The 20991-nt window shown below is 42.7% G+C and overlaps 1 protein-coding gene across 2 annotated transcripts in view; it reads right to left on the bottom strand.

Annotated features, from left to right (window-relative positions):
* Positions 1-20417, bottom strand: part of tbc1d2 (TBC1 domain family, member 2) — a 78356-nt gene extending 57939 nt beyond the window's left edge. Inside the window, exons 1-2 of one of the 2 annotated variants that reach the window (XM_063049016.1) lie at positions 20132-20417; positions 19023-19422 (exon numbers count right to left, since the gene is read on the bottom strand). In XM_063049016.1, coding sequence (XP_062905086.1) covers positions 19023-19421 — 399 coding nt within the window. In that variant the 5' untranslated portion in view covers position 19422; positions 20132-20417. The remainder of the gene's footprint in view (positions 1-19022; positions 19423-20131) is intronic. The other variant, XM_063049017.1, reaches the window with a different exon arrangement.
* Between the last annotated feature and the right edge of the window lie 574 nt (positions 20418-20991).

Genomic DNA, 20991 nt, shown 5'->3' with positions numbered 1-20991 from the left:
TTAAAGCTGCGAGCTTAATGTCCAAGGATACACATTGTATCGAAAAGATAGACAGGCAGGCAGAGGGGGTGGCCCTGTTCATAGAAGATGAAATCAAATCATTAGAAAGAGGTGACATGGGTCCGGAAGGTGTTGAATCATTGTGGATAGAGCTAAGGAACTACAAGGATAAAACCACCCTAATGGGAGTTGTACACAGATCCCCAAACAGTAGTAAGGATGTGGCCTCCAACTTACAACAGGAGATAGAAAATGCATGCCAAAAGGGTAATGTTACTATAGCCTATGGGTACTTCAGTATGCAAGTAGATTGGGAAAATCAGGTTATTGCTGGATCCCAAGAGAGGGAATTTCTGGAGTGCCTACATGGCTTTTTAAGAGCAGCTTGTGGTTTAGCCCACTACAGGATCAGCTATTCTGGATTGGGTGTTGTGTGATGAACCAGAATTGATTAGAGACCTTAAGGAAAAGAACCCCAAAGGGTAGGTGATCATAATATGATCAAATACATCCTGAAATTTGAGGAGAAGCTAAAGTCAGATGTATCAGTATTACAATGGAGTAAAGGGAATTACAAAGGCATGTGAGAGGAGTTGGACAGAATTGATTGGAAAAGAACACTGGCAGGGATGATGGCAGAGCAGCAATGGCTGGAATTTCTGGAAGTAATTTGGAAATCATAGGATATATACATCCCAAAGAGGAAGAAGTATTCTAAAGGAAAGATGACACAACCGTGGCTAACAAGAGAAGTCAAAGCCACCATAAAAGCTAAAGAGAGGGCATATAATATACCAAAGATTAGTGGGAAGTTAGAAGGTTGGGAAGCTTTTAAAAACCAACAGAAGGCAACTAAAAAAAGTCATTAGGAAGGCAAAGATGAAATATGAAAGTAAGCTAGCCAATAATATTAAAGAGGATACCAAAAGTTTCTTTAGTTACATAAAGTGTAAAAGAGAGGGAGGAGTGCATATCAGACTGCTGCAAAACAATGCTGGAGATGTGGTACTGGGGGACAATGAAATAGCGGATGAACTGAATAAGTATTTTGCATCAGTCTTCATGGTGAAAGAAACTAGCAGTGTGGTGGAAGTTCCAGGTGTCAGGGGTCATGAATTGTGTGAAGTTACCATCACCAGAGGGAAGGTTCTTGAGAAGCTGAAAAGTCTGAAAGTGCATAATTCAGCTGGACCAGATGGTGTACACCCCAGAGTTCTAAAAGAGGTGACTGAAGTTTTGTGGAAGCATTAGTGGCGACCTTTCAAGAATCACTAGATTATGGAATGGTCCTGAAAATTGCAAATGTCACTCTACTCTTCAAGAAGGGAGGGAGGCAGAAGAAAGGAAACTATGGGCCAGTTAGTCTGACCTCAGTGATTGGGAAGGTGCTGGAGTCGATTATTAAGCATGAGGTCTCAGGGTACATGGAGGTACATGATAAAATAGGCTGTAATCTGCATGATTTTCTCAAGGGAAAATCTTGCCTGACAAATCTGTTGGAATTCCTTGAAGAAATAACAAGCAGGATAGACAAAGGAGAATCAGTTGATGTTCTGTACTTGGATTTTCAGAAGGCCTTCGACAATGTGCTACACATGAGCCTGTTTAACAAGCTATGAACCCATGGCATTACAGGAATGGTTTTAGGATGGATAAAGCAGTGGCTGATTGGCAGGAGGCAAAGAATGGGAATAAAGGGAGCTTTTTCTGGCTGACTGCTGGTGACTAATGGTGTTCCACAGCGGTCTGTGTTGGGACTGATTCTTTTTACATTATATGTCAATGATTTGGATGATGGAATTGATGGCTTTGTTGCAAAATAGTTTTGATGAAGTAGAGAAGCTACAGAAGGATTTAAACAGATTAGGGGGGAGAATAGGCAATGAAATGGCATGTGGAATACAGTGTCTGGAAGTGTATGGTCACGCACTTTGGTAGAAGAAATGAAAGGGTTGACTATTTTCAAAATGGAGAGAAAATACAAAAAAAATTGAGGTGCAATGGGACTTGGGAGTCCTTGTGCAGGATTCCCTAAAGGTTTAAAAAGAGGAATTTTCAATGGTTCTTGTTTCAGTCGAAGCAAGCAGCTGAGAAGAAGGGAGTGAAGAAATCGGGTACAAAAAGTCTTTTTTTATATAAACACTGCTCGGGGAGAAGGGTCTGCACTGCGCAGGCATGTGACGTAGTGCGTCAAGGTTTGAAAACAGACCAGCATATACAGCGGGCAGCAGAGTGAGAGGGAGCAGAGTGGGACGGCTTTGGCTCAACAGGCTTCGGCCAGAACAGGAAGAGGCCAGGGTTGGTTCCGGTAAGTTTTTTGTCCAGTTTGTTTAGAGTAGAGAGAATGCCAGGCAGGATGTTGGAATGCTCCTTTTGCAGGATGTGGGAAGTCAGGGAGCCCTCCGCTGTCCCTGACAATGACACCTGCAAGAAGTGTATCCAGCTGCAGCTCCTAACAAACCACGTTAGGGAACTGGAGCAGGCGCTGGATGAACTCCGGATCGTTCGGGAGAATGAGGAGATTATAGATAGTAGTTACAGGGAGGTAGTTACGCCAAAGGAGCAGAGCACAGGAAATTGGGTCACTGTCAGGCAAGGGAAGGGGAAAGGGCAGGCAGAGCAGGGTTCCCCTGTGGCCATTCCCCTCAACAAGTATACTGCATTGGATACCATTGGGGGGGGATGACTTACCTGGGACATGCTGCAGCAGCCAGATCTCTGGCACTGAGTCTGGGTCTGCAGTGCAGAAGGGAAGGTGGAAAAAGAGGAGAGCAGTAGTGATAGGGGACTTGATAGTTAGAGGTACAAATAGGAGGTTCTGTGGTCGTGACAGAGAATCCAAGATGGTTTGTTGCCTCCCGGATGCCAGGGTCAAAGATGTCTCTGATTGCTTGCATGACATTCTGAAGTGGGAGGGTGATCAGCCAGATGTCGTGGTGCACTTCGGTACCAATGACATAGCAAGGAAAAGTGAAGAGGTCCTGGAGAGTGAGTATAGAGAGCTTGGTAGGAAGTTAAAAAGCAGGACCTCGAGGGTGGTAATCTCAGGATTGCTACCTGTGCCACGTGCCAGTGAGGGTAACAATAGGATGCTCTGGAGGATGAACAAGTGGCTGAGGAACTGGTGTAGGCGGCAGGGTTTCAGATTTCAGGATCATTGGGACCTCTTCTGGGACAGGTGGGACCTGTACAAGAGAGACATACACTTGAACTACAAGGGGACCAATATCCTTTCAGGAAGGTTTGTTAGTGCTATTGGGGAGGCTTTAAACTAGATTTGCAGGGGGATGGGAACCAGAGCACCAGAGCTGACAGTGGGGCTGGGGTGAAAATAAATGATGTTAAAAGTTCAAGCAAAGCTGCAAATAGAAAGGTTGTGAGTGGTGGTAAAAATCTTCTGAGGTGTATATATTTCAATGCTAGGAGTATTGCGGGGAAGGCAGACAAGTTGAGGGCGTGGATTGACACGTGGAATTATGACATTATAGTAATTAGTGAAACTTGGCTACAGGAGGGGCAGGACTGGCAGCTTAATATTCCAGGGTTCCGATGTTTCAGATGTGATAGAGGCAGAGGAATGAAAGGTGGGCGGGGGGGGGGTAGCATTGCTTGTCAGGGAAAATGTTACAGCAGTGCTCAGGCAGGACAGATTAGAGGCCTTGTCTAGTGAGTCCTTATGGGTGGAGCTGAGAAACAGGAAAGGTATGGACACATTAGTGGGGTTGTATTATAGACCACCCAATAGTCAGCGAGAATTGGAGGAGCAAATCTGCAGAGAGATAGCAGGCAACTGCAGGAAACAAAGTTGTGGTGGTAGGGGATTTTAATTTTCCACATACTGATTGGGACTCCCATACTGTTAGGGGTCTAGATGGGTTAGAGTTTGTAAAATGTGTTCAGGAAAGTTTTCTAAATCAATATATAGAGGTACCAACTAGAGAGGGTGCAATATTAGATCTCCTATTAGGAAACGAGTTAGGACAAGTGACTGAAGTGTGTGTAGGGGAGCACTTTGGTTCCAGTGATCATAACACCATTAGTTTCAACTTGATCATGGATAAAGATAGATCTGGTCCTAGGGTTGAGGTTCTAAACTGGAAGAAGGCCAAATTTGAAGAAATGAGAAAGGATCTAAAAAGCGTGGATTGGGAAAGGTTGTTCTCTGGCAAGGATGTGATCGGTAAGTGGGAAGCCTTCAAAGGAGAAATTTTGAGAGCGCAGAGCTTGTATGTTCCTGTCAGGATTAAAGGCAAAGTGAATAGGAATAAGGGACCTTGGTTCTCAAGGGATATTGCAACTCTGATAAAGAAGAAGAGAGAGTTGTATGACATGTATAGGAAACAAGGAGTAAATAAGGTGCTTGAGGAGTACAAAAAGTGCAAGAAAACACAAGAAGGAAATCAGGAGGGCTAAAAGAAGATATGAGGTTGCTTTAGCAGTCAAAGTGAAGGATAATTCAAAGAGCTTTTACAGGTATATTAAGAGTAAAAGGATTGTAAGGGATAAAATTGATCCTCTTGAAGATCAGAGTGGTCGGCTATGTGCGGAACCAAAAGAAATGGGGGAGATCTTAAATGGGTTTTTTGCGTCTGTATTTACTAAGGAAACTGGCATGAAGTCTATGGAATTAAGGGAAGCAAGTAGTGAGATCATGGAAACTGTACATATTGAAAAGGAGGAGGTGCTTGCTATCTTGAGGCAAATTAAAGTGGATAAATCCCCAGGACCTGACAGGATATTCCCTCGGACCTTGAAGGAGACTAGTGTTGAAATTGCAGGGACACTGGCAGATATATTTAAAACGTCGGTGTCTACAGGTGAGGTGTCGGAGGATCGGAGAATGGCTCATGTTGTTCTATTGTTTAAAAAAGGATCGAAAAGTAATCCAGGAAATTATAGGCCAGTAAGTTTGACATCGGTAGTGGGTAAGTTATTGGAGGGAGTACTAAGAGACAGAATCTACAAGCATTTGGATAGACAGGGGCTTATTAGGGAGAGTCAATGTGGCTTTGAGCGTGGTAGGTCATGTTTGACCAATCTATTGGAGTTTTTCGAGGAGGTTACCAGGAAAGTGGATGAAGGGAAGGCAGTGGATGTTGTCTACATGGACTTCAGTAAGGCCTTTGACAAGGTCCCGCATGGGAGGTTAGTTAGGAAAATTCAGTCGCTAGGTATACATGGAGAGGTGGTAAATTGGATTAGACATTGGCTCAATGGAAGAAACCAGAGGTAGTGGAGGATTGCTTCTCTGAGTGGAGGCCTGTGACTAGTGGTGTGCCACAGGGATCAGTGCTGGGTCCATTGTTATTTGTCATCTATATCAATGATCTGGATGATAATGTGGTAAACTGGATCAGCAAATTTGCTGATGATACAAAGATTGGAGGTGTAGTGGACAGTGAGGAAGGTCTTCAAAGCTTGCAGAGGGATTTGGACCAGCTGGAAAAATGGGCTGAAAAATGGCAGATGGAGTTTAATACAGACAAGTGTGAGGTACTGCACTTTGGAAGGACAAACCAAGGTAGAACATACAGGGTAAATGGTAAGGCACTGAGGAGTGCAGTAGAATAGAGGGATCTGGGAATACAGATACAAAATCCCCTAAAAGTGTCATCACAGGTAGATAGGGTTGTAAAGAGAACTTTTGGTACATTGGCCTTTATTAATCAAAGTATTGAGTATAAGAGCTGGAATGTTATGATGAGGTTGTATAAGGCATTGGTGAGGCTGAATCTGCAGTATTGTGTTCAGTTTTGGTCACCAAATTACAGGAAGGATATTAATAAGGTTGAAAGAGTGCAAAGAAGGTTTACAAGGATGTTGCCGAGACTTGAAAAACTCAGCTACAGAGAAAGGTTGAATAGGTTAGGACTTTATTCCCTGGAGCGTAGAAGAATGAGGGGAGATTTGATAGAGATATATAAAATTATGATGGGTATAGATAGAGTGAATGCAAGTAGGCTTTTTCCACTGAGGCAAGGGGAGAAAAAAACCAGAGGACATGGTTTAAGGGTGAAGGGGGAAAAGTTTAAAGGGAACATTGGGGGGGGCTTCTTCACACAGAGAGTACTGGGAGTGTGGAATGAGCTGCCAGACAAGGTGGTAAATGCGGGTTCTTTTTTAACATTTAAGAATAAATTGGACGGATACATGGATGTGAGGTGTATGGAGGGATATGGTCCGTGTGCAGGTCAGTGGGACTAGGCAGAAAATGGTTCGGCACAGCCAAGAAGGGCCAAAAGGTCTGTTTCTGTGCTGTAGTTTTTCTATGGTTTCTATGGCTAATTTGCTGGTTGAGTCTGTGGTGAGGAAGACAAACGCATTTCAAGAGGTCTAGAATATAAAAGCAAAAACATAATGCTGAGATTTTATAAAGCACTGGTGAGGCCTCACTTAGAGTATTATGAGCAGCTTTGGGGCCCTTATCTTAGAAAGGAAGTGCTGAAACTGGGGAGGGTTCAAAGCAGGTTCATGAAAATGATTCCAGGATTGAATGGCATGTCATATGAAGAGCATTTGATGGCTCTGAGCCAGTATTCATTTGAATTCGGAAGAATAAGGCGTGACCTCATTGAAACCTATTGAATAGTGAAAGGCCTTGATAGAGTGGATGTGGACAGGATGATTCCTATGGTGGGAGAGTCTAAGACCAGAGGAGACAGCTTCAGGATAGAAGGTAGTCCTTTCTGAATGGAAATGAGGAGGAATTTCTTTAGCCAGGCAGTGGCAAATTTGTGTGATTTGTTGCCAAAGGCGGCTGTGGAGGCCAAGTCTTTATGTATTCTTAAGGAAAAGGCTGATAGATTCCCGATTGGTCAGGGCAGAAGGGATACGGGAAGAAGGCAGGAGATTGAGGCTGAGGCTGAGAGGAAAATTGGATCAGCCATGATGAAATCGCAGAACAGATTCGATGGTCCAAATAGCCTAATTCTGCTCCTACATCTTTTGGTCTTATCTCGTTTAGCCTCCTATTAAATGTGTCTTGGCTTTTGGTTTGAACTATTTTCTGGGGAAATAAATTCCAAACGCAAATAGGTTTCCCACTAGATTAATTGATATCCATCTTGTACTTATTATCCCAGATTTTAGATTCTTCTATTGGAGGAAATGTTTTCTGCATTTATACATGGTTCAGCCCATCCATCATTTGGGGTCTCTATCCTCTAACAGCTGTCCTATAAAGATTAAACAGAAGTGGCCTGCTCTTTCTTGTATTCCTTTGTTTTAGTCTCAACATGGCACTTACCATTGTAAACTTTGAGTATGAGTTTACAGTGGAAAGTGCTATCTCAACTTAACACTTAACCTGGTGGATTCAAATTCCTGAAAGCATCCTCTCTCCATTCCCTTCAACCCTTTAATATCTCATCCGGTCCTGTCATATCCTATCTATAACATGGAGACCAGAAGAATCCATACTATTCTATGCACACCCCGAATAGCATCACAAATGCTTTACAGAAACTTGAGTTCTATACTTGTTGTATATTTCATATTTCAGCAATATTTGAGTAATATTGTAAATGTAGTGTTTGATTAAGCATTCCTTGTTGCTTACATAATGCATCGCAGGTTATCTGTATACGCATGTAAATGGCATATGTCATCATGACACAACGCAATATGCACACAACTCGCTAAAGTAAAAAAAAAGTAAAACTCACATTCACGACTCTCGTTTTCCTTTCAATTAGTTTTTATGTTTCAGAGTTGGAAAACAAAAGTGGTGAGGAGGGTGTCCGGGACAATGACCTTGTTGAAGTGCAACGTGACAGTTGAGCTTTTAAAAAAGCAACACAACATCTGTCTCTTCAGAAAGAAGAGAGAGAACACAATCAAATTAAAAATAAGACTGGATGATAATGGGGCCCAGTGAATTCTGGGTGATGATAATCATAATTAAAAAAAAACAGAAATGGCTGGCTACATCAGAAAGATTGACGTGCTTGATCACACAACAGATAACTGGATTTTGCATACCAAACGAATGAGCAGTATTTTAATGCAAAATGAGAAACAAGTACCAATTTTGTTGAGTGCAGTGGATTTAAAGACATAGAGTTTGTTTGGAAATTTGAAAGTTTGATACTCAAAATGAGCTTTGCTGATATGGTGAAAATAATCCAGAAACATTTAGAACCGAAACCATTGTTGATTGCAGAATGCCTTAGGTTTCATAGCGGTTATGAAAACATATGGGAGTCCATTTCAGCATTTGTGGCTGAATTGAAGCACAACTTACATTTAAAAGAGCATTTGAAATAGCTGTATCACTGAAAACAGTGGACTGCAATGTTCTGACAAGAACTGTCCTTTGTTATTCAAATAACAAGCCATGGGTGACAAAGGACATTAAGGACATCCTGAACACTGAAAAGAGTGCGTTTAGAGATGGAAATAGGGAGGAGCTGAGGGCAATACAGAGGGACCTGAAAGCCAGGATCAGGGAGGCTAAAGACAGGAGGAAGCTTGAGTGGAAACTCCAGCAGAACAACATGAGAGAGGTCTGGAGAGGGATGAGGACCATCACTGGGTTGGGGCAAACTAGCAACAGAGGAGCTGAAGGCAGTGTGGACAGGGTCAATGAACTTAACCTGTTCTTTATCAGATTTGACATTGTGGCCCCTGCCCATCCCCCACGTGAGCCATCTGTTGTCGGCCCCCAACCAACACATATTCCACTCTCCCCTCCTACCCCTCCTCACAGTCCCCCACCCTGCTCTCATGACTATACCCCTCCCCCACACGAAACCACCACGGTGGGCTTCACAGCTGAACAGGTGAGAAGACAGCTGAAATGTCTCAACCCAAGTAAGGCTGCAGGACCGGATGGTGTCAGTACCAGGGTGCTCAAAGCCTGTGCCCCTCAGCTACGTGGAGTACTTCACCATGTATTCAACCTGAGCCTGAGGCTCCGGAGGGTTCCTGTGCTGTGGAAGACGTCCTGCCTCGTCCCTGTGCCGAAGACGCCACGCCCCAGCGGCCTCAGTGACTACAGACAGGTGGCATTGACCTCCCACATCATGAAGACCCTGGAGAGACTTGTTCTGGAGCTGCTCCGGCCTATGGTCAGGCCACACTTGGATCCCTTCCAGTTCGCCTACCAGCCCCGACTAGGAGTTGAGGATGTCATCATCTACCTGCTGAACCGTGTCTACGCCCACCTGGACAAGCCAGCAAGCACTGTGAGGATCATGTTTTTTGACTTCTCCGGTGCATTCAACACCATCCACCCTGCTCTGCTGGGGGAGAAGCTGAAAGCGATGCAGGTGGATGCTTCCCTGGTATCATGGATTCTTGATTACCTGACTGGCAGACCACAGTACGTGTGCTTGCAACACTGTGTGTCCGACAGAGTGATCAGCAGCACTGGGGCTCCACAGGGGACTGTTTTGTCTCCCTTTCTCTTCACCATTTACACCTCGGACTTCAACTACCGCACAGTCTTGACATCTTCAGAAGTTTTCGGATGACTCTTCCATAGTTGGATGTATCAGCAAGGGAGATGAGGCTGAGTACAGGGCTACAGTAGGAAACTTTGTCACATGGTGTGAGCAGAATTGTCTGCAGCTTAATGTGAAAAAGACTAAGGAGCTGGTGGTAGACCTGAGGAGAGCTAAGGTACCCCTGTTTCCATCCAGGGGGACAGTATGGACATGGTGGAGGATTACAAATACCTGGGGATACGAATTGACAATAAACTGGACAGGTCAAAGAACACTGAGGCTGTCTACAAGAAGGGTCAGAGCCGTCTCTATTTCCTGAGGAGACTGAGGTCCTTTAACATCTGCCGGACGATGCTGAGGATTTTCCACGAGTCTGTGGTGGCCAATGCTATCATGTTTGCTGTTGTGTGCTGGGGCAGCAGGCTGAGGGTAGCAGACACCAACAGAATCAACGAACTCATTCATAAGGCCAGTGATGTTGTGGGGATGGAACTGGACTCTCTGACGGTGGTGTCTGAAAAGAGGATGCTGTCCAAGTTGCATGCCATCTTGGTCAATGTCTCCCATCCACTACATAATGTACAGGGTGGGCACAGGAGTACATTCAGCCAGAGACTCATTCCACCGAGATGCAACACAGAGCATCATAGGAAGTCATTCCTGCCTGTGGCCATCAAACTTTACAACTCCTCCCTTGGAGGGTCAGACACCCTGAGCCAATAGGCTGGTCTTGGACTTATTTCATAATTTACTGGCATAATTTACATATTACTATTTAACTATTTATGGTTCTATTACTATTTATTATTTATGGTGCAACTGTAACGAAAACCAATTTCCCCCGGGATCAATAAAGTATGACTATGACTAAATGAATTGTAGTCAGGAATGAAAGTGAAAACCCCATAGCCTTGGCATCACGTTCCCTTACTGGTACAAAGAAACATTATGCAGATTGACAGAGAGGCATTGAGTCAGGTTTGGTGAGTAAAATATTTGTATGGGAGATCATCAACCACAGGTGTCAATTCTCAATCCAGAAGATGGTGCTCCATTCACAGCAATGGAAAGATGGCTCTGTTTCTTGGAGGACACAACTTTCAGATGGAATTCAAGAGGATGACCAACTATGGAAATGCTGATGGACTGTTCCATTTACCCTTTGAAAAGGAAATACCTGAAATATTTACAAAAGAGGACACTCTTCTTGATGTATTCTCCATAACATAAATTGCAAGTCTCCCTATTATGGCAGAGATCATCTAAACCAGGGAGTCCCAACCTTTATTATGCATTGGACCAATACCATTAAGTAAGGGCCCCATGGACCCCAGGTTTGGGAACTTCTGATCTAAAGGGAAACCAGAAAAGACCCCGCACTCTCTCAGGTCTACATGCCTACTAAAATGGCTGGAATGTGCCGTAGAATCCCCAGTTCCAACATCTTTACTATAACTGGGATGAACATGCTTTTGACAGAGGTTGCCTTTTGTGGGGTTAGAGAATTGTTGTACCATCCATGCTGAGTGGTCGAGGAGGTATATGCCGATCACCTAGGCATGATCAAAATGAAAGCATTGGCTTGGAGTTTTACCTGGTGTCCTGGGGTAGATCGACAGATCAAGCAGCTTGCTACCGCCGTTTGGGATGCCAACACATCCAGAAGATGCCTAGAGCAACATCTCTTCAGCCCTGGGATTGACCTACATTGCCCCAGCAGAGGATTCATGTTGATTTTGCCGAACCATTCATGGACTCAAATTTCTTGGTATCAGTGGATGTTGCTACTAAGGGGCAGAAGTGTTCCCAATAGCCTCCTTGTACACTGTTGTTGTGTTGAGAAGCTTCTTCCCAAGGACTGGCATTCCAGAACACTTAGTCATTGACAATGGCACATAGTTTGTTGTGGTACAGTTCCAGTCATTCCTGAAAATGAACAGAATAAGACATGCAACATCTGCACTGTACCACCCAACAACAAATAGTTTGGCGGGAAAGGTTTGTCCAGAGTCTAAAGAACATACTGCAAGCAACGTCTGCAGAACGCACTACACTAACATTGAATCAGAATGGAATGGAATTGAATCAAATTTTTATCACAATGCAACACACTTCACAACCAATAATTCACCAGCAATGCTGTTCCTGGGTCATCCCTTGCATTCACTCTTGGGTCTCCTCAAACCCAATCTCAGAAGGAGTATGCAAGACAAACAGCTGAGACATATTGAAGGCTCTTCAAACAAGGAGATTTGATGTTTCACTCCTGGACATGCATTCCTGGCGAGGGACTACAGAGGTGATCAAAAGTGGATACTCCGAAAGATTAAGGACAGAACTAGCCCACTCTCCTACACACTCCGGAGATGGCACATTGATCAGTTGAGAAAAGCAGAGTCAATTGTCAGAGAAGAATGGTGGTCAGAGCTCTCAGAGCCACTTCCTGCAGTCCCATAGTCAATTCCTACAACCACCACAGAGGAGACCCCAGAACCTGAGATTGTTTCACATACACGAGTCTCAGCTGCCAAGTAGAGTGAGCCTCCTTGTCAGGAAAGACATTATCCCACAAGGGTAAGAAAGCCTCTACAGCAATTAAACACTCAGGCATAAATGGGACAACTTAAAATTCACTATGCTGTGGATCTCTGTACCTAGTAGCTGTATTACATAGTATACTGTGTATATAGTTGAGATACATTCTATATTGAGTAGGAGTTCATAGCTAATCAGGGAGAAGTGTAGTGTATCTGATATTCCAGTTGTATTTGAGCAATAATTGTAAATATATTCTTTGATTAAGCATACTTTGTTGCTTACATACTGCATTGCGGGTTATATGTAAAAGTACGTAAATGGCAAACATTATCATGCCACCACGTGATATGCACGTCTCGCTAAACTAAAAACCAAAGTAAAACTTCCATTTCTGGCTCTCGTTTCCTTTCAATTAGTTTTCGTTTTGGAATTACAAAACATAACAATACCCACAGAAATAAATTCCAATGCTGCCAGTTTCAATGGCTTTTTTAAAACCTCTGACACTGCTTTTAATGATTCTGCACCTCTAGCACCCCACCTTAGGTTTAAGATTTCTACTTTTTTTACTGAAATGCATCTTCTATGTTAATATTTTTGCTGCTGACAAGAGATGACTACTTATTGCTGTTTATTAGCTTTCAAATTTATTTGATAAACTTGTGAACAGCCCCATTAAATGAGTTCTGCACACCCCTAATGACAATATCTACTGGCATCATCCTGATGACCTCCAGTTATCAATTAGAGACACAATTTGTTCTTTCAGAAGTCTGATGATTTCTTGACTACTTTGTCAAAGCACTCGCCTGTTCCCATCTTCATTGCCACATGCACCAAAACTCTGTTGCCATGTTATTATCTTCTACATATCGTAGACATTTCCTGGTGAGTATATCCTGACACATCCATGAGTTTACATTGGAATGTGCCACCTCAACTTAAAATGAGACTAAAAAAAGAAATGAAGAACTATCTCAGGACTATTTTCCAGCACTATCCCCATATCCACCTCTCAAAGTCCAACCCTACGACCCAGTCGTGAGAGGTGGAAATGGGTAAGGCCAGCCAACAGGGCTCTGGTGAAGCTGTATAGGCCAATCCCCTGTACAGTGGATACAATAGCTTATAGAAACATTGATGTGCTCCATCCATACCACCAATCTGGATGCTGGAGACAGGAGGTCATCAATGGCCTATGCTCCACTGGGAGCTAAGGGCCCAAGAAGAAGAAAATCCTCATATCCCTCGATTCTCTTAATCAGTAGGAATCTATCAGTCTTACAACATAATGACTCAGTATTCACAAAATTCGTCACCTACTGAGTGAAGAAATTTTTCATTTCAGTCCTAAATGGACTATCTTTGAATCTGAACCATATCCGCTGGTTTTAGACTCCTCATTCAGGGGAAGTATCCCACAGGCATCTGACCTGTTGAGCCCATTAAGAATTAAGTTTCAAGGAGATTTCTTATTCTTCTAAATTCGTTAATGTCAGTTACTTGAATTTTTTTCCCCAATCCTACTTGTATTATTCAGACATTCAGTTTAAAGTCCACAAAAACTTTGCCATTTCTAACTTCAAATGTAGCTGTTTCAATATCATTTACAAAACAAAATCTGTTAAAACATTTGTATATTTTGCATCTGGATCCAGCAAATAGAGTAGTAGAAAGAGGTGAAAAAGATAAGATGTGGACACAAGTGACATAATGTCATGTTATGCCATTGTGGTCCAAAGCTGGGGGAGCAGGAATAACTAGTTAATTCTTTCAAAAGCTGGCAGACATGACAGGTCAAATGGCCTTTTTCTCTGGTTTGCAATTTTACAAATACGAGTGAATATCCACTGGCACGTTGTCTACTTGCATCACATTGAAAATAGCAGAAAGTTCTGTGTATAGTTGCACACGCATTCTGATAACTCCACACTATTGTTTTTCCACCAAAGGCCAGAAGTATCTAAATGTAATTTTTCTTTTCTAGTGTCCAGTATGTGGAATGCACTATCTCAAAGGACAATAGAGACAGCAAAAAAAAAGCAAACAGCAGGAGCTCAATAAGTCAAGCAGCATCTGTCGGAGAATAGTCAACATAATGGGTCGAGACCCTGAATCATGTGAGGATGTAAATGGGTATTAGACAGTATAACGAGGTAAGGGGAAGGCTGATACAGTGTGCAGGTGACAGGCAGAAGGAATGAGGAAAGATACTGGGTAAGAGGCCACATCAAGAGTACCAAATGCAACAGACAAGGTTGGAGGAGTTGTAAATGAATCTCTGCTTCACCTGGAAGGCTCTTTACATCCCTGGAAGGAGAAATTTGATGGTACATTCCAAGATAGAACAGAATAAACCACTTAAAAATAGAGAAAGTTGCAGGAAAAGGAGGAAAACAAAAGAGTGGGATCAATTAAATTAATCTTCAAAAAGGCAAGCACAGATTCAATAAACGATCTCTTGCTATTCTGTCAAATTTTATGTCATAAATACCACAAAAGGAAGAGTGTTTTTCCTCCAAAATTACCATTTCATTTGACTTAAGCAGCTTTGAAGTACGAGGCTAGGAAACTGTGCCAGAAAATTTGCTGCAACCTATTGACAGCAGCTGTGTGCCCTGGAATGACATCAGGGTGCTAAATAGCGCTCTTGTTCACTACTGCTGAGTTCATTTCTATAAGGTTAAATGTGAAAGTTGCAGCACACAAGACTTATATAGGATTGCAAAGCAGCAGAATGCACAACTGGTGTTGGTTCCTGAAGCCAAAAAAAAATCAGTATTTACTGATGTTTTAAAAGGCCTCTATTGTTCAAGTTCAAGTTTGTTGTCGTCTCATCGTGCATGCAGTACAACCAAATGAAACAAAGTTAAAGATATATGGTCTGAGTATCCGAGGGTATAGACATCTAGGCTCCTTGAATGTTGGTATAAACCAAGTCTAATATATTGTTTCCTCTGATTGCAAAGTTGACATGCTGGTAGAATTTTGGCAGGCAGGACTGTTCTTATATTGGTGTGAGTGAAGTCACCAGCAACAATGAAGACACCATTGGCCACAGAGCTCCTGCAGCACTACCATGGTGGGGGGGGGGGGGAGGTTGTAAATGGCAATAATTACAATGGCAGCAAACTCCTTTGGTAAGTAGAAGGGCCTGCACTTCACCATTAAACCTCTATCTGCAGTAAGCAGTAGATCATTACTATCAAGGCGTTCACACACCAGACACACAGACTCCTCCACGACTTTACCGAAGGTTGCAGCATTTCTGTTGGTCTGAAAGGAGGTTAAACCTGCTAGCTGGATGGTCAAGTCCGGAATGGTGTCATGAAGCCATGTTTCTGTCAGGACAGGTGGGTAACAGTCCCTCATCTCTCACTAGTTCAGACTCAAGTAATCCAGTTTACTGTATTTTCCCGCAACCTGACGTTAGTGAGTAGAATTGATGGGAGCACTGGCCTGCAACGATCTGCTTTAAGTCTCGCTTTAATAGCGACACACACACCACGCTTCTGCATTCAAGTGCACTGCTTCCAACGGCCACTTCCCCAACTAGCTGTAGTAAACTGGTGCAGAGAGTGAGCCTGCTCTTCACCTTAAGGCTGATTTATACTTGTGCGTCAAATTGATGTCATAGGTATGGTGTAGCCGCGAACCCTATGCTGTACTCTACACAAACCCTATGCCGTAGCCCAAAGCGCACCTCTCCCAAAATGTAACTACACGTCGCGGCAATGCAGACCGTAACAACTGTGATTGGTCCGCTTGGTAGCATCACATTTCCTCCTACACTGCAATAGCTTCCCATTGGGCGACTGAAGGGCAGGGAGGGAACTTTGGCTGCAAAGCTTTCCATAAAGCTTTACAGACCTCCGAAATTATGGAGGACACATTTCGCTTTTACAAAACACCTACATTAGTATCTGTTTTCGTTAACGGAAAGAGGCTTTTCGCTTTTACAGAAAAAGATGCTTGCTTTAAACTTGTTTACCCCGAGAAAGACTACGATGACCATGAAGCCTTGCACGGGCAGGTGCGTGTGCGCATGTGTGACATGCGAATGCATGACGTGCACATGCGTGTATGTGCTGATTTTTTTCAACAAATCAATTTTGGCTCAAAATTTCCGATTCTGTTAAGTGACACTACACGGTACATACAGAAAATTCACCCTCCTTCAGTTTCAGTCGCCATTGTTTGAAGTTTGAGTTTCTTCATGTTGAGTTTCGGTGGTGAATTGCAAAGCGATGCAGACACACCAACGCACAAGTATAAATGCTCACAACTGCAGAGCCCACTTGCGTAGGCTATGGCGCAAGCTCGTACGCACAAGTATAAGTCAGCCTTTAGTCTGTAACTATGCAACACTTTATTATTCTGCTCACTAGCAAGGGAGACCTGCATCTTTTAGTCTTCTTAATAACCAGCAGTGTTTTTCAGTCATAGAAAAGATGAACAGGACAAGAAATATCAGTTTTGGTTGGAGCTACCTTTGCATAGCTCATCAATTAGAAAAGAAAGGGAAGATGTGAGGTCCTCAGTACAATCTTTTTCAGGGAGAACATCTACCACACTTATTAGATCAGAATCAGGTTTACTATCACTGACGTATGTCGTGATATGACATATCATGTTTTGCAGCAGAAAAACAGAGCAGGACAAAAATGTTGTCACAATAGAGCAAAGAAAAAGAAAAATAGTGAGGCAGTGTTCATGGACCATTCAGACACCTGTTGGTGGAGGGGAAGAAGCTGATCCTAAAACACCCTCAGGCTACTGTACTCCCTGAGTGTAGTAATGAGAGAAGAGGGCATGTCCTAGATGATGTGGGTCTTTATTGATGGATGCTGCCTTCTTGAGGCACTGCGTTTTCAAGATATCCTTGATGATAGACAAGCTACTGCCATTATGAAGTTGGCAAGTCTACAACCCTCTTCAGCTCTTTTCGATTCTGAAGCTTCTATACCAGGTGGTGATACAACCAGTCAGAATGTTCTCCAGTGTACAGCTGTAGAACTTTGCTAGAGTCTTTGGGAACAGACCAAATCGCACAAACTCCTAATTAGGTATAGCCACTGGCTTGCCTTCTTTGTGATTGCATCAATATATTGGGCCCATGATAGCTCCTCTGAGATTTTTAAGTATGGGAACTTGAAGCTGCTCACCCATACCACTGCTGACCCCTGGATGAGGGTTAGTTTATGTTCTCCTGACTTCTCCGACCCAAAGTCCATAATCAATTCCTTGGACTTACTGACAATGAGTACAAAGTTGAAGTGAGACCATTCAACCAACCAATGCCTCTCCTGTACATCTCATCAACATCTAGGATTCGGACACAACTGTTATTGGTATTGGTGAATTTATAGATGGTGTTTGAGCTGTGCCTAGCCACACAGCCATGGGTGATGAGTTAAGAATCCAGTTGCAGAGGGTGGTTCAGAGGGCAAGGGTCCGAAGCTGGTTCACTTGTAGTGAGGGGATAATGATGTTGAATATTGAGCTACAATCATCTGAATAGCAGTCTGACATAGGTATTGACATTGTCCAGGAGGTCCAAGGCCAAGCTGAGAGCCAGTGACATTACATCTGCCATAGACCTGTTGTGGCAGTTGGCAAATTGTAACAGGTCCAGGTCTTTGCTCAGGCAGTAGTTAATTCTGACCAAGACCACCCTCTCAAAGCGCTTCATCACATAAGATGTGAGTGCTCCAGGGCCATAGTTGATGATGGAGCTCACCCTGCTCTTCTTGATCACTGGTACGATTGATGCCCTTTTGAAGCAAGAGGGCATCTCCAACGACAACAATGAGAGGTTCAAGATGTCCTTAAACACCCCAGCCAGCTGGTTGGCACAGGTTTTCAGTGCCCTGCCAAGTGCGCGATTGGGTTCACCCTCTTTGACATCGGCCTCCATGCAGAGATCACAAGATCTGTGCACATACCCAAAGTGCAAAAAAAAAAGCGGGCTCACACTTTGCAGAAAATTAGTTGTGGTTCAAACACCAGAGAATAAAGTTGCTATTGCTCCTGCAGAAGATTCTCTCAGGAAATGATGACTAAACCTTGTAAATAGGTCAGTCAGGCTTTACTTTGAACATCAAAGAATTAAAACTGTAATTCCATCAATCATGAACCCACCGTACTTATGCTTTATAAATACTTCCACACACCCTGCAAAAGCAATTAACTGATCAAATAAGGAAGTAAAGAATTGATTTCAACCACAAATTCCACACCACATCAGATCAGCTGTATTTATCCCATTCTGCATTCTGTAGGGAAAGAGTCTATTTGCTGCAAGGGTTAATATCTTTGTGTACCCCACCAGGCCCAGTCATGTGTTGGCATCCTGAACTACTGTGCCATGTCTTACTTTCTGAGGTCACCAGTTCACATTTTCACTATTTGTTAACTCAGATCAGCTCTTCAGATGGGCTAAAGTGGGGTAGAGGGCATTTCCTCATCTGTGCCCTACTTACAACACATTTGCTTTACCAAAATTAGTAAGTAGCTCAGCCAAACTTACCACATAAATGTTTGGCACTGAAGGAAAGGTCAAAAACTGGATATCTTTTTCCAGAATATTGGAATGAAAGCACATCAAACTGCTGAATTAGCTGAATTTTCACTAGTCAGTTTAAAATATATATTTGAATTGTTTAAATTAAACTGTGAGTATGGAAAGCAAGAGGACAGCAAAATAAATATTTTACAATACCAATAATACACACTTTTTTAAAAATAGGACTGAGGCGAAGGGGTAGAACCCACTGGAACCTTACTTTGACCCATGAGATGCCAAATGCAAATAAATTTGTTTCACAATTACATTATTTAAATCTCTATCAAAAGATAACCTTTATCGATAAAATAATGCAGCTGGTTGAAACTTAGTCTGTGAATAAAACAGAGCATGTAAAAATGGAAATGAACTTTTTTATATTAAAAAAAACTTTGTGTTGGTTGTCAATTTGTACAGAATTGATATTATCCAGCAGATAACAAATTTAAAGATAAAATTAAGTTGCCTCTCACCTTCAGAGTATAATCCTTCTCTGGAGTTTTGATTTCAAAGGTTCCTTCCTCAGCTTCCAGACAAAAATTGAACACAGCATTTGCTAAATCCATGCTCCCTAATGGAGTGCTATCATGGGCAGTTCGGAAATAATACAGAAGGCATTTCTTTGGCTCATACACAAACCAACGAGTCTTGCAGCCTTTGAGTGGTCCTTTGCCTCCTAGCTTGTTGAGATATCCACATAACTTTTTAGATTGTGCCTGTTCCTCGTTCAGAGATTTCAAATAGTTTGACAAGTCCTCTGCCTCACTTGTTTCACCATACACATTATCACATTCTTTCTCAACAGGTGAGTTTTCTGGTAATGTTAACACCTCCAATTTGCTAGCTCTTCCCACTTGTAATTCATCTGCCATCCTGCAATCACAGGTCTACAATTAAAATACTATTCACTCTGCAAGCACATACAAAGCACTAGGCAATAGATATCATTTCAAAAGCACTATTTAAAAACATTTCCTTTATAAATTTGTATTATGCAGTTTGCCATAGTCTGTTTGCGACCTGAGAGAGATGCTATAAAAATGCCAGTCTCCCTTTTTAAATAGAAGTTCGAGGGTTCAAGTCTCATTCCAGAACATGAGCGCGTTTCGGTACTGAGAGAAACGGGGCTACCATTAGAGGTGTTTCAGGGACGAGATGTTAAATTTGTTTCCCATTCGCCCTTACAGGTGGACAAAAAAAGAACCGATGATATAATGCCGAAGGTTAACAGGGGAAGCTCTCGCTGCCTTGAGTTATCCTCAACCAGCATAACGAAGCATTATACAGACACTAAGTCATGTTGCTGTGCAAAACATGCCATGCATTGCAACACTCATTAATTGTAAAGCGCTTTGGGACGATCTGAGTAACATCCTATACTAACATACGCGATTTTTTAAATTACGAGATTGATTTAACAGAATACAGATGCATAGCTTAACAAATCTGAAAAGCTTCAACATTCCACTCGCCATTCCATTTGGGTCGGTAAATCTCACTCACTTTGACAGATTCTTTATTAGATTAAAGTTTTTTAAACTCATAAGCACCATTAACATTTACTCTCAGTGATCGGCCTTACCTGTATTCGAACTGTAGGCTGGCAAAAATCAGTCAGGCATCTAGTAATTTCCTTGCTCCACGCCCAGAAAAGTCAGTAATAGCCAACTGCCGGGACTGACGTTGGTCCCGAGCATACCAGTGAAAGTTTGGTTGGGGGTTTTGGATGTGATAGGGTTTTAGGTGTGGTGGGGTATAATGAAGAATTGACTTCCTTAAACAGCTGCTGTTTTTTTTACTTTTTCCAACCCCAGTACACCAGAACAGCACCCGCATACACGCACTGCTAAAGACTTGACTTGGACCGCGGCAAGCAATATTCCAAGTTTGCATCGCATTTCCGCGAAAGAGGCAATTGGTTGATAATGCGGAAATTATTATCAAAGAGGTTGGACCAATCTGGCCGCAATTACCGTGCAATTTAACTTGTTGCATAATAGAGTTGCGAAATTTTGCACATTATTTCTGCAAAAAAAATTAAACAAGTTCAAACAAAACTTCAACATCTTTATCACAACCACGGGAAAATCCGCAGATGATGGAAATCCAAAGCAACACGCACAAAATGTCCCTTCTGCATTTTGTGTGTGTTGCTTCAGTATCTTTATTCCTTATGTCGTACGATATCAGAATCTAACAATGTTGAAAACACAATCCAGTCGTTTTCATTAAGGTCAGTTCTAGTCTTTGCTTTTACCTGTGCATTTGGGATAGAAACGGCAGTGCACCCACAAAGGTGCGATAGATGGATCAAAAGGGTGATGTCAGATCTTTATGTTGTGGTTCTCCTACAAGCCGCGGGAGACCTTGGAGAATGATTGCATTAGAAGTTTGGGAAATGAGATAGTTGGATCTTAGGAGAGAGGACGGCTGGAGGGGAAC

This window comes from Mobula hypostoma, chromosome 5 (genome assembly GCF_963921235.1).
Source record: "Mobula hypostoma chromosome 5, sMobHyp1.1, whole genome shotgun sequence".
NCBI lineage: Eukaryota > Metazoa > Chordata > Chondrichthyes > Myliobatiformes > Myliobatidae > Mobula > Mobula hypostoma.
Note: the sequence above shows the minus strand (reverse complement) of the source record. Positions and strands in the feature narration are given on the sequence as shown.